The sequence below is a fragment of the Carcharodon carcharias genome, chromosome 16, assembly GCF_017639515.1.
Source record: "Carcharodon carcharias isolate sCarCar2 chromosome 16, sCarCar2.pri, whole genome shotgun sequence".
Lineage (NCBI taxonomy): Eukaryota > Metazoa > Chordata > Chondrichthyes > Lamniformes > Lamnidae > Carcharodon > Carcharodon carcharias.
Genome location: NC_054482.1, coordinates 87603627 through 87616270, shown reverse-complemented (window position 1 = coordinate 87616270; position 12644 = coordinate 87603627). Strand labels below are relative to the sequence as shown.

The window sequence follows — 12644 nt, the reverse complement described above, 5'->3', positions numbered from 1 at the left end:
CTGAACAATTTCTCCTTTAACTCCTCTCATTTCCTCCAAATAAAATGTGCGGCTATGGGTACCCACATTGGCCCCAGTTATGCCTGTCTCTTTATGGGGTATGTGGAACATTCCTTGTTCCAGTCCTACTCCAGCCACCTCTCACAACTCTTTCTCCGGTACATCGATGATTGCTTTGGTGCTGCATCATGCTCTCGTCAGGACTTGGAAAAATTTATTAATTTTGCTTCCAATTTCCACCCTCCATCATCTTCACATGGTCCATCTCTGACATTTCCCTTCCCATCCTTGACCTCTCTGTCTCAATTCCTGGTGATAGACTGTCCACCAATATTCATTACAAGCCTACCAACTCCCACAGCTACATCGACTACAGCTCCTCACACCCCACTTCCTGGAAGGACTCCATCCCATTCTCTCAGTTTCTTCGCCTCCGTCGCATCTGTTCTGATGATGCCACTTTCAAAAACAGTTCCTCTGTCATGTCTTCCTTAACTGAGGTTTTCCACCCACGGTGGTTGACAGTGCCCTCAACCTTGCCCGGCCCATCTCCCGCGCATCTGCCCTCACACCTTCCTCCCCCTCCCAGAACCATGATAGGGGCCCCCTTGTCCTCACTTATCACCCCACCAGCCTCCGCATTCAAAGGACCATCCTCCTCCATTTCTGCCAACTCCTGTATGATGCCACCACCAAACACATCTTCCCTTCACCCCCCACCCCCGCGGCATTCCGCAGGGATTGTTCCCTCCGGGACACCCTGGTCCACTCCTCCATCACCCCCTACACCTCAACCCCCTCCCATGGCACCTTCCCATGCAATCACAGAAGGTGCAACACCTGCCCCTTTACTTCCTCTCTCCTCACCGTCCAAGAGCCCAAACACACATTTCAAGTGAAGCAGCATTTCACTTGCATTTCCCTCAATTTAGTCTACTGCATTCGCTGCTCCCAATGCCATTTCCTCTACATTGGAGAGACCAAACACAGACTGGGTGACCGCTTTGCGGAACACCCTCGGTCTGTCCGCAAGCATGACCCAGACCTCCCTGTCGCTTGCCATTTCAACACTCACCCTGCTCTCTCATGCCCACATGTCCATCCTAGGCCTGCTGCATTGTTCCAGTGAAGCTCAACGCAAACTGGAGGAACAGCACCTCATCTTCCAACTAGGAATTTTACAGCCTTCCGGACTGAATATTGAGTTCAACAATTTTAGATCATGAACTCTCTCCTCCATCCCCACCCCCTTTCCGGTCCCCCTTTTTTCCAATAATTTATATAGATTTTTCTTTTCCCACTTATTTCCATTATTTTTAAATTATTTCCATCCATTGTTTTATTTTTGTCTTTTAGCCTATTTCAATCCCTTCCCCTCACCCCACCCTCACTAGGGCTATCTGTACCTTTATTATCACATTCCTTAGATAATATCACCAGCTTCAACACCTCTTTGTCCTTTTGTCTATGACATCTTTTGGTGATCTCCACCTATCACTGGCCCTCTATCCAGCTCTACTTGTCCCACCCCCCCTTAATCCAGCTTATATTTCACCTCTTTTCTATGAGAAAGAAGTAGAAATGCAAGACTCAAACTGATTTTCCTCTAATCAAATTGGATAATGAGAGGATACTTGAAAATTTAAATGTAATATTTAGTTACCTTCCAGACAACTGTCAAAGTGATTTCAAAAAGCTAGTGCAGTCACACAAACATATTTGTGGGAATAAGTTGGGCAGGACGGATTTAGCTGTACTTGTGTTTGTAGCACTTTCGTCTTTGATAAGGCAACATCCTTATAGACTAAATCCGGCAAAATTATCACAAGTACAGGAAGAAATCGATTTTGTGCTTCAAAATGATATCATTGAGTCTAGTTGCAGTAACTGGAGTTCGCCTATTGTACTGGTACCGAAACCGGATGGAACACAAAGACTGTGTGTGGACTACGGAAAGGTGAATGCAGTGACAAAAGCGGATTCACATCCTATACCACAGTTGGAGGGCTATATTGAGACAGTGGGACAATCAAAATTTATCACTACGATCGACTTGCGAAAAGGATACTGGTAAGCACTGTTATCGGAGAGAGCAAAGGAGATATCGGCTTTTGTGACACCAAATGGACTATTTCAGTTTAAAGTCATGCCATTTGGTACTAAGAATGCACCTGCAACATTTCAAAGACTGACAAACAAAGTAATTGTAGGTCTAAGCAATCGTGCTGTTTATATTGATGACTTAATAGTTTTCAGTCAGGCTTGGGATGAGCGTTTACAGCATCTGGAAAAATTATTTTCTTGCTTACAAGTAGCTAATTTGGTGATGAACTTGGCTAAAAATGTATTTGCAAAAGCACAAGTTACGTATCTAGGCCATACCACTGGACATGGTGAGGTGGCTCCAATAGATGTGAAAGTCAAAGCTATCGTGGATTTCCCAGTACCTACAACAAAACGAGAAGTTCTGAGATTTCTGGGCATGAGCGGATTTTACTGGAAATTTGTACCAAATGTTAACAGTGTGGTTGCTCCACTGATTGAACTATTAAAACACAAGAAGTTACTGGAGTGTCAGAAGGCATTTGATAGTTTAAAAACTGTATTAACTATGACACAAGTTGAGGCAGTACCCAATTATGCCAAGCAATTTAAGTTGGCTGTTGGTGCAAATGACATTGGCATTGGAGCCGTACTGTTATAAAATGACAACACTGGACTTGAAAAACCGAAAGGGTATTTTTCACAGAAGTTGAATACACAGCAGAGAAGATATTCAATGATTGAAAAGGAGACTTTGGGTTTGGTGTTGGCATTGCAGCAATTTGAAACCTATGTGGCAAACAATCCGTCAGAAACAATTGTTTAAGCAGACCACAATCCTTTAAAGTTTCTGGGCAAATTTCGAGACAATAGTGCAAGACTATTCAGGTGGAGCTTATTACTGCAACCATTTAATCTACAGATAATACACGTTGCTGGATGAGAGGACCTGTTTGCAGATGAATTATTAAGAGTTTGAAGCTTAAAGGAAAATTGGACATTTTAAAACCTGGACATTGAACTGGAATGATTTCTCTGATACCAAGGATTTGTGTATATATGTTAATGTACCCATCTGGTAGCGTAAATATATAGTTAAGTATAGGAGAGCATGTAAGATGGGTTAATAAAAATGAAGCAGTCTTTAAGAATTATGATGGTTCATTTTTCAATAAGGAGGGAGATGTCGAGATTAATGTCTATAATGTTATTGGAAATTATTTTTTAAAATAGAATTCTAGTGGGGGTCTGTGCCTAGGTGCATATCAGTGTGTGTCTTAATTGGATTAAAGCCAGCTAGTCTGGGTGCTTTGATGTATAGTAGTTTAGAGATGTTAAATGGGTGAACAGTAAAGTGTTGATTTGCATTTGTTCAATAATCCATTCAAGACTATGGGTAAAATCTTGCACCTAGCTAGAAGAAGCCAAACAATGTGTTTATTTTTTCAGCTAACTAATAAAATTGGTGCTATGAAAGGGGTTTTGTTGTTAGAAGAGCTTAAGTGTAAAAGACCTAGATACAAAAGATACAATGCAAAATTTACATTCAAAGGGAAAGTTAGGTATATGAAGAAAGGAGTTTGTATGTATAAGGTAGAGGCATTTAAGACCTAACCAGCTTGTACGCCTCCAACCAACTTGCAAAGGAATCTCATTTAGAATTCATATGGTCAAATGTGCTTTGCCAGGTGTCTATTTAAAGTCTATTGGCTGCTGTTGCCTTAGTGGAGATTTACCTGGGAGTGATTAATTTGGGGATTTGTTAAAAAGTTATTACAGTAGTAATTTGTAGCCATGTGTGTGTGTTTAGTTTGTTGTTAAATTAATAAATGTTTAATTTGTTTTTATATAAAAACCACGAGACTCAGTGGTCTTATTCCTACTGAATTCAAAATCTGCATCTTGAAATTACAAATGGCAAAAAATGAATTGTGACAATTTTTCAAATTTCCCTCTGGGATTTGAACAACCCGGCCTTTGCCATTAGCTATATCATAACAGTTTTAAGTCGATGACTTTTGGTTAATGACCCACTGAGCAAAGAGAATACTTTATCCTCTAACAAAACCTCTTACCTTGACCTCATAACCTGTCTGTTCCAAGGAGAACAGTTCTAACTTTTCTAATCTCTCCTCTTAACTGAAGTCCCTCATCGTTTGTGGCCTACTGACAAATCTCCTCTGTATCCTTTCTAAGGCCTTTACATCTTTTCTGAAGTGTGGTGTCCAGGATCATCCATATACTTCAGCTGAGGCCTAACCAGTAATTTAAGAGGTTCTAGCACAATCTTTTTGCTTTTATATTTGTTGCCTCTAACTATAAACACAAGTAACCAACATGTTTTAACCATCTTATCAACTTGCTATGTCATCTTTTAGGATTTGTGTGTATGGACAGTAAGGACTATCTGCTCTACACTTTCAAAATCATACCATTTATAGTCTACTTTTTTTTGTATTAACTCTCCCAATGTGCATTCCTTCACACTTTCTTGCATTCATCTCTATCTGCCATCTTCTGCTCAGTTTATCAAAAGCGCATATGACCTTTTTTTTTAAAAATTGGCACTGAAACAAGCTGGGCACTCACCTTTTGTATCAAGATGAAAAGGTGGTTCAGCTGATCACTGTTAAATTTGGCAGCAGCAGCAGCAATGATGGTGTGAATATTTTCAATGACAGTTGAAGATTGCCCTGACTTAATACAAAACAATGCTATTAGGTTTTAAATTACATCGTCTTCAAGTCACAGTACATCTGTCCTAAACACAATAAATCTGTCCTTTGCTGCAATATGTTCATCTCTCTGACACCCTCTCACCACATAAAATACAACCTTACTATTACCACATAAAAAAGAACTTTGGAATTTTAAACAACGCACTTAATTTTAACATACCACTGTTCGCATAAATTTTAGCCATTAAATCACTTCTTCAAATAGCTTCTAATGTTAGCTCTAAGTAAATTACAATATTGTGACTTTTTCAGTCACATCAGTACACTTCAAAGCAGCCTTCCTGGATTCAACTCCATGACGTGTGATAGTTGCTATGCAATGCTCTCAAAACATCTGAAAAATTAGGTTAGGACTTAAATCCACCAAAAACAAAAATTCCTCTTCCTTGAAACCGGTTGTAATATGTAAATCATTGCCAGCTTTACTTAGTACCTGAATGCGCCAAATCTTGGTAAGTTCATCCATAGAGAGTTTACTGCCCAGCAGTTCAATAATTCCCTTTATTCTATCACAGTACTGTGCTTGATCAATGTTTCCTGTAGAAGTTAAATAAAAAATTGAGTTTTTCTGAATGTGGCATAGAAATGGAATTGTCTAAATTAGCATACTTAAACAGATCCAGTCAGAAGACAATGTATTCTAGGTGTGGGGCTTCTATGCCCATCAAGAGTAGCTCTGCAACATCATTAATGATGGAACTGGCCAAGTTCTGAAGGGCACAACTTCCAGACTGGACCTGTGGCAAGTGATGAGAAAACAAACACACAGAAAAAGCCTACTTGCCACATATGTATCTGCCCGTGACAATAATGGTAAGAATGAACATCACACTGCCCCTGTGGAGACAAAGTCCCACCTTCACACTGAGGACACCCTCCATTGTGTTGTGGCACTACCACCACACTCCACGGGATAGGGTCTTGGTGAGGCCACACCTGGAGTAGTGTGTGCAGTTTTGGTCTACTTACCTAAGAAAGGATATACCTGCCATAAATAAAGGGAGTGCAACGATGGTTCAACAGGCTGATTCCTGGGATGGCCAGGATTGTCTTATGAGGAGAGATTGGGTCAACTAGGCCTGTATTCACTGACATTTAGAAGAATGAAAGGGGATCTCATTGAAACGTATAAAATTCTGTCAGGGCTGGACAGACTGGATGCAGGGATGATGTTTCCTCTGGCTGGGCAGGGGGGGTGGTTGGGGGGGCGGGGGGGGGGGGCGGTGTCTAGAACAAGGGGTCACGGTCTCAGGATACGGGGCAGGCCATTTAGGACTGAGATAAGGAGAAACTTCTTCACTCAGAGGGCCGTGAACCTGTGGAATTCTCTACCACAGAAGACTGTGGAGGCCAAGTCACTGAGTATATTTAAGAAGGAAATAGATTGATTTCTAGATTCTAAAGGAATCGAGAGGTATGGGGAGAGAGTGGGAGTATGACATTGAAATGGAGGATCAGCCATGATCATATTGAATGGTGAAGCAGGCTCAAAGGGTCAAATGACCTACTCCTGTTCCTATTTTCTACGTTTATATGATTCAGAACAAGTCTAACAATCCAAAACAGGGCATCCATGAGGCACTGGGTCATCAGCAGCACAACTGTATTCAACTATAATCTGTAATCCCATGGCCCAGCATGTCACCTAAATATTGAAATAAAACTCCTCACTAGTGGTGCTGCTATGAGAGCTAAATGACATACACCACCAGAAAGATGGATTTTATTTATCATTTTTAACAATGCTACCATGACGCTGCCAATATATAAATATGTCTCGGCACAATATATGTATTTGGGTATTGTAGCAGCAATCTCACTGTGGTACAAAGCACTAGTACATTACCGAGCTGTACACCTCTCCGTCATAGCAGTAACTTAAACAGGCTTTAAATTTCCACTTATTGATTAAAATTTAAGCTGAATTTGCTGGCACTAGCTAGAGAATCAGTCGGTATTTTTGAAATCGTTCACTGTTAAAGATTTCCGAGTCTTAGATTCTAGAGATTTAGTTGATTTTACAAAAACGGCCAATTTTTTCCACCATAGAGACTGAAGGTACATTTAATTGCAATGATAATTCGCAACCTATTCACAATTCAATCAGAAAATAGACACCCCAAAGTGTATGCATGTGTATAAATTCAAAAGTCACAAACTAGAATTTTTTTTTAAAAAAGGGAAATAGTAAATCATCCTCAATAAAGGTCTCAATACAGATATTGCTGACACACCAGTTGGTGCAATTGCAGCAGGTTGAGAAGTCTAAATTACATATTGTTAATTTCCCCTCAAATCTACTGTACCTTCAAGTGCTATTGACAGTACGGAATTTTCTACCAGCCAGTCCAATAACCGGTCAGTATCAATTGCATTTTTCACAGATTTGGATAAGGTACTGTCTTCAATCAGTTTAGTAACCTGAGGAATAAGATGGAAATATTCTGGTTATTTCTGAATGAACTTCTCAAAAAAATTGTCTCATTTTTGACAGGAGGGAGGAAAAATTAACCTATGCTACAAGATGCAGACAAAATATATAAGTGCATCATTTCATTCAATGCAGATTATACAGCTAACTTCAGATTTATGACCATTAATCTTGGTATAATTTGATGAGTTGAAACTGCCACTGATGCTTTGAGTGTCAATCCAGCAATTTCCCATTGGAATGAGAAAAATGCTGATATAAGCTGAAAGAACACAAAAAACAAAAGAATGAGAAGACAAATCAGCCAATTCAATTCATTTTTTAAGTCTCTTTCAGAAGCACATTGACCTACTTACGCCTCAATTGACGAGCTCAAATCTCTCTTCTGCCTATAAACACTGTCCGTTTTGCTTTTAGTACTTTAAACACTATACTGGCAGTCTATTCTGAAATGACCAAATTGTTAGTGAAAATAAATTACTAAAATATGGCTGCGCCACCTGTATAATTAACAATTTTAATTCTTGATTTTATATAAGCATTTTTCCATACCCACTTCATTGATTTTCTTTGCGTGTGCAAAATACCAGCAATCTGTGCATATTTAATTATTCATGCAGAAATTGTGTTTACAGGAAGATTTTTAGTATCAACTATCTCTGAACAGAATCATTAAAGTATTGGTACAAACTGTACATTGTGTTTGAATCAGAATTACAAACAATGTTGCTGAATTCCAACATTCACTATAACCTGTTCACCTACCACCCTCTGCTTTCTATAATTTAGCCAATTTTTAAATCAGGTCCCTAAGTTACCATAAATTTCATGATACAACCTACTTTAAAGATTCAGATCTAACACCTTTATTAATGAAAATATGAGTACAGATTATCCCACTGGATAACCTTCATCTGCTAATTCAATTATCTTGTCAAAGAACAACAGCAAATTGAAGATATGGCTTGTCTCTAAAATCATGACAACTTTATCATGTGGCAAAGTATTAATTTACAACGTGCAGAAACAGCAGGAATAACGGTGGCTGTCGTTTGGCGGTTAGTGTTCAGTTGACATGTGCCAGAAGAACATAAGAAACAGGAGCTGGAGGAGGCCATTTGGCCCATCTAGCCTGCTCTGTATTCAACAAGATCATGATTGTTTTTCTATCTCAGCTCCACGCTCCTGCATTATCCCACATCCCTTTGTTATGATTCCCAGCTGATGTTACTACTGGACAAGTCAGATGCTCGAGTAGACCCTGGCTTGATAGATCCTAACTTTTATTTTTTGTTTAGAAACATGTCAGGCAGCTACTGAACAGAGTCACAGAAGTCAGCTGAACTTTTAACAAAAGAATAAAACATTTATTCAACAAGGGATGAACAATATTACAATACTCCTTCACCCACAGCTATACCTTTACAGATAAATATAGATTCGTAAGGATGACACAAGTTACAATAGCTATCTTATACTCAAGTATTCACAGTAACTACACAGTCCATGTAAACCAATAGGCGATCTGTAGTCAGACACACCATACTCTGAAACCAAGTGACAGATGGCATCCCAAATAGGTGCTATAGATCTCCCATCAACTCCACCCCCAAACACTTGTCGTTTGTGCCAACCAGTCTCATTGAACTGGCAGAACTTGAGGGGTTTCCAATCTCCACTCTTGTAGAACTCGCTTTGGAATCTTCTCCCAAACGGCACCGTCTCTCAGATGCCTTCCACCAAGGTCCACCTCCAGGGTTTCAAACTCTTTTTCCGACGTTCCTGTTCCCTGGATCACCAAATACATTCAAGCTTTGCCTTCCACACACTCTCTCTCTCTCAGGTGCTCAGCCATGCCAACAGAACACCACTGCTTCACATGCCTATAACTAGGAGTCACCAACCTTTGGTGTCCCCTCGGATCTTCTGGTTTCTTGCAAGCCTACTTTGCCTTGAGTCGGCTTCCTGAGGCTCTCTCCAAATCAAAGCCTTTCCCTCTGCTTCTAGCTTTCACTTCCACTGAACAGAATCTTGTTTCGGATTCCTTTCCTTGTCCTTTGACTTAACTTAAAGGGCCTCCTGGGACCATTTTCCTTTTCCTTTAAGACCTGCTCCCTGCAGTTTTCTCTCTCAGTAGACTGCTAACAACTTGGTATCTCCTTTGAAATCCAGAAGTCACTCAACATTCACTGCTACTTTAACTTTATTTAACTCACCTAAGAATCTCAGACTTATTTTCCTCAGCAATCTGCTAGTATGCTCAGCTAGAGATTTACTCTGCTCCCTTCACCTTAAAGCATAATCACCAACTGAACTCAAATTGCTATTTGCTTCTGGGTCTGTGGGCCCCATGTTGCTAGGCAACAGCCCAGTTTTTCTACTTTGTTTTAACTTCCCTAAACCACTTCAAGACTCATTAAAAATGAAGGTACACAAGCTAGCCACAAACTTGTAGGCAACATTCTTTAAAGTGAAACTAGACCCACGTTTCACCCTTTTAACTCCCAAATAAAATATATAACTTACTTAAACTTGAAGGAAAAACTTAAAATTACAGCTTATTCCTAACACCCACAAATACAACTTACTTAAACTATATCTAGTTCCTAACACCTCAGTAACAAAATATCTGTCGACTTCTGCTTTGAATTACTTAATGACTGAGCATCTGTAGCTCATTGAGGTAGAGAGCTCCAAGGGTTCATTACATTTTGAGTGAGGAACTTTTTCATCTGTCCTAAATGGCTGACCCTTTATTTTGAGACTGAGACCTCATGTTCTAGATCCTCCAGCAGTTTCTTAGCACCTACCCTATCAAGACCCCTAAGGATTTTTTACAATTCAATTAGATCACCTCTCATTCTTCAGAACTCCAGAGAATATAGACCAAGGCTACTTAATCTCTCCTAGGACAATTCCCCTCATCCCAAGAACCAGTCTATTGAACCTTCATTTCCCTCTAGGGACAGTATGTTCTTCTTTCGTTATGTGGGCCAAAACTGCACAAAGTACTCCAGGTGTGGTCTCATCAATACCCTGTATAATTGTAGCAAGACTTCTTCACTCTTTCATGCTCCAATCCCTTTGTAACAAATGCTAAATACCAGTTAGCTTCCTAATTGCATGAAGTGCTTGCACGCTAACTTCATCATCCTTGCACATGAATGAAAACATTTCTCACCATTCAAAAAATATTCTACCTTTTGGGTTTTTCCTACCAAAATGAATAAACTCATACTTTACCACATAATATTCCACCTACCAAGTTCTTGCCCACTCACCCAATTTGTCTATATCCCTCTGCAGGCCCCTCATCACTTGCTACTCTGCCTAAACTTGTAATGTAATTATCGATGCTCAATAGTTCAAATCTTCAGAATCTCAGGTCAATCTAACCACTAATCCAGTAGTAGTCAAAACTATAAAGCCACCAAAACAATGAATTATGTTACCTCTTTCAGTGAATTCATTTTTGCACTAAAGTGGGGAGTTTTCAACATGCGCAGGAGTATATCCAAACGGAGGTCATCCACTACTGTTACCAACTCTGGCTGAAATCGCATACACAATAATTTGATGGCAGAGAGGAGCTCTGGAATGGTGACAAGTTTCTGGATTGGACAGGAAACAGAAATTTAAAAACAAATTTTTGCAATTTTCAAAACAAGGGCTAAAAACGTGCTATGCTGTAACATGCAAGACAAGTGAAAGCTGGCCCTCTCTCTTCTTTGGGCACAATACCTTTGGTGGAGCCATTCTACTCTTTGGGACACTTAGGAATTACAGTTAGCCTACAAGTTAACCTGTACCAAGTGTTGCATGGGGAACCAAACTAGATTACATCTGGGCATTAAGATGCAATCTCACTGCTCTCAGGACAGTTTCAGCATGATGAATATGGCTGAGATTCATAAATGAGAGCTTGTATTTATCAAATGCCTTTAATGGAATAGAATGCCATAAAGTGCTTCACAGTAGCAATATATAACAAAACTTGACATTGATTTGCAAATATTAGACCAGGTGAGGTAGACTTTAAGGAGCCCCTTAAAGGAGAAAAGAGAGAGATAGAGAGACAGTGAGATTTAAGGAAAGAATTCCAGAGTTTGGGGCCATGGCAGTTGCAGGAATGACCACCAATGGTGGAATGATTAAAATTGGGGATGCTCAAGAAACCAGAAATAGAGGAGCGCAGATATCTCGGAGGGTTATGCGGCTAGAGGGGATTAAAGAGGAGAGGTGAGGCAATGGATTTGAAAACGAAGAATGAGAATTTTAAAACTGAGGCATTGCTTAACGGGGAGTCAACGTAGGTCAATGGGTGAATGGGTCTTGTTCTGAGTTGGGGCTCGGGCAGCTGAGGTTTTCGATGATCTCAAGTTTATGGAGGCCAGCCAGAGGTGCATCATAGTAATCAAGTCTAGAGGTAACAAAGATATGGATGCGGGTTTCAGTAGCTGAAAGTAGGGGTATGTACTGTCTGTGCACACTACAAATTTGGGGAAATACCTCAAGGTTCAAGAAGAAAATCCAGACTTTTTAAAATGTTAGAAAAGAGATTAAGAGCAAGGAGACAGAACACTTGCTTTAATGAAGGCAACTCAGAAAAATCTAATGAAGTTACCTTGTCTTTCAGATCTTTTTCTTCTAAACTTTGTACATATCGAATCATTTTATCAATAACTGGGTCCAGCATGGGCTGCAAAAGAAAAAAAATGCAAAAAATATTAAATTTTTATTTCAAGTTCACTACATTTACTTTGGAACAAATATTATGGGCCTTAAAAAAAACTTATGCAATTAGCTTGGTGTAAAGCTGATGCAGTCTCAATTTTCCTCATTTATTACAAGTCAATTTCTATTTTAACTATTCTACTGAAGATTTTACTGGTATTGCTTACCTGTACTACTGTGGGATTTAGATATTCAGCACATACCCCCAAAGGCTGCACCAGTGCAGACACAGCCTAAAGGAAAAACGCAATAAAGGTTTAAACTAGAAGTAGGTCCAATAGTAACCAAGCAGGTTTATGCAATGCTATTAGGTCTATAGTTTCCATCATTTTAGCAATTATTAGTAACGGAAAGTGAAAAAAATTATGACAAAATATCAATAAAATGTTTTCCCCTTCAGATAGCGCTTTGCAATCAAAGTTTTTAAGATTTGATACTAACAGCATGGTAGCATCATGGTAGACCCAGTTACAATATGAAATATGGAGCAATACACAATAATGGAATGTACATTTGCATTCATGTACACCACTGCACTGTACTTAATTGGCATTGGATAAAAAAGTCCTAAGCACAGGGTTTGGTAAGTGGACAATTTCAAAGCAGAGTTTTATAAGATGATGGAAATGTGTTGTATAAGGAGAACTATCAAAATAGTAAATTAATCGTAAACTATCTACCACAAGAAGGGGTTAAGA

General features: G+C 39.5%; 1 protein-coding gene across 5 annotated transcripts in view; it reads right to left on the bottom strand.

The window, feature by feature from the left end:
- Positions 1 to 12644, bottom strand: part of usp24 (ubiquitin specific peptidase 24) — a 195274-nt gene that overhangs the window by 144305 nt on the left and 38325 nt on the right. For all 5 annotated transcript variants that reach the window (XR_005945485.1, XM_041207988.1, XM_041207989.1 and 2 more), the window contains exons 8-13: positions 12114 to 12179; positions 11837 to 11911; positions 10665 to 10823; positions 7088 to 7202; positions 5215 to 5318; positions 4633 to 4740 (exon numbers count right to left, since the gene is read on the bottom strand). Coding sequence is in view for 4 of the 5 variants with exons in the window: in XM_041207988.1 (XP_041063922.1) it covers positions 4633 to 4740; positions 5215 to 5318; positions 7088 to 7202; positions 10665 to 10823; positions 11837 to 11911; positions 12114 to 12179 (627 nt within the window). In the remaining variant the exon portion in view is untranslated. The remainder of the gene's footprint in view (positions 1 to 4632; positions 4741 to 5214; positions 5319 to 7087; positions 7203 to 10664; positions 10824 to 11836; positions 11912 to 12113; positions 12180 to 12644) is intronic.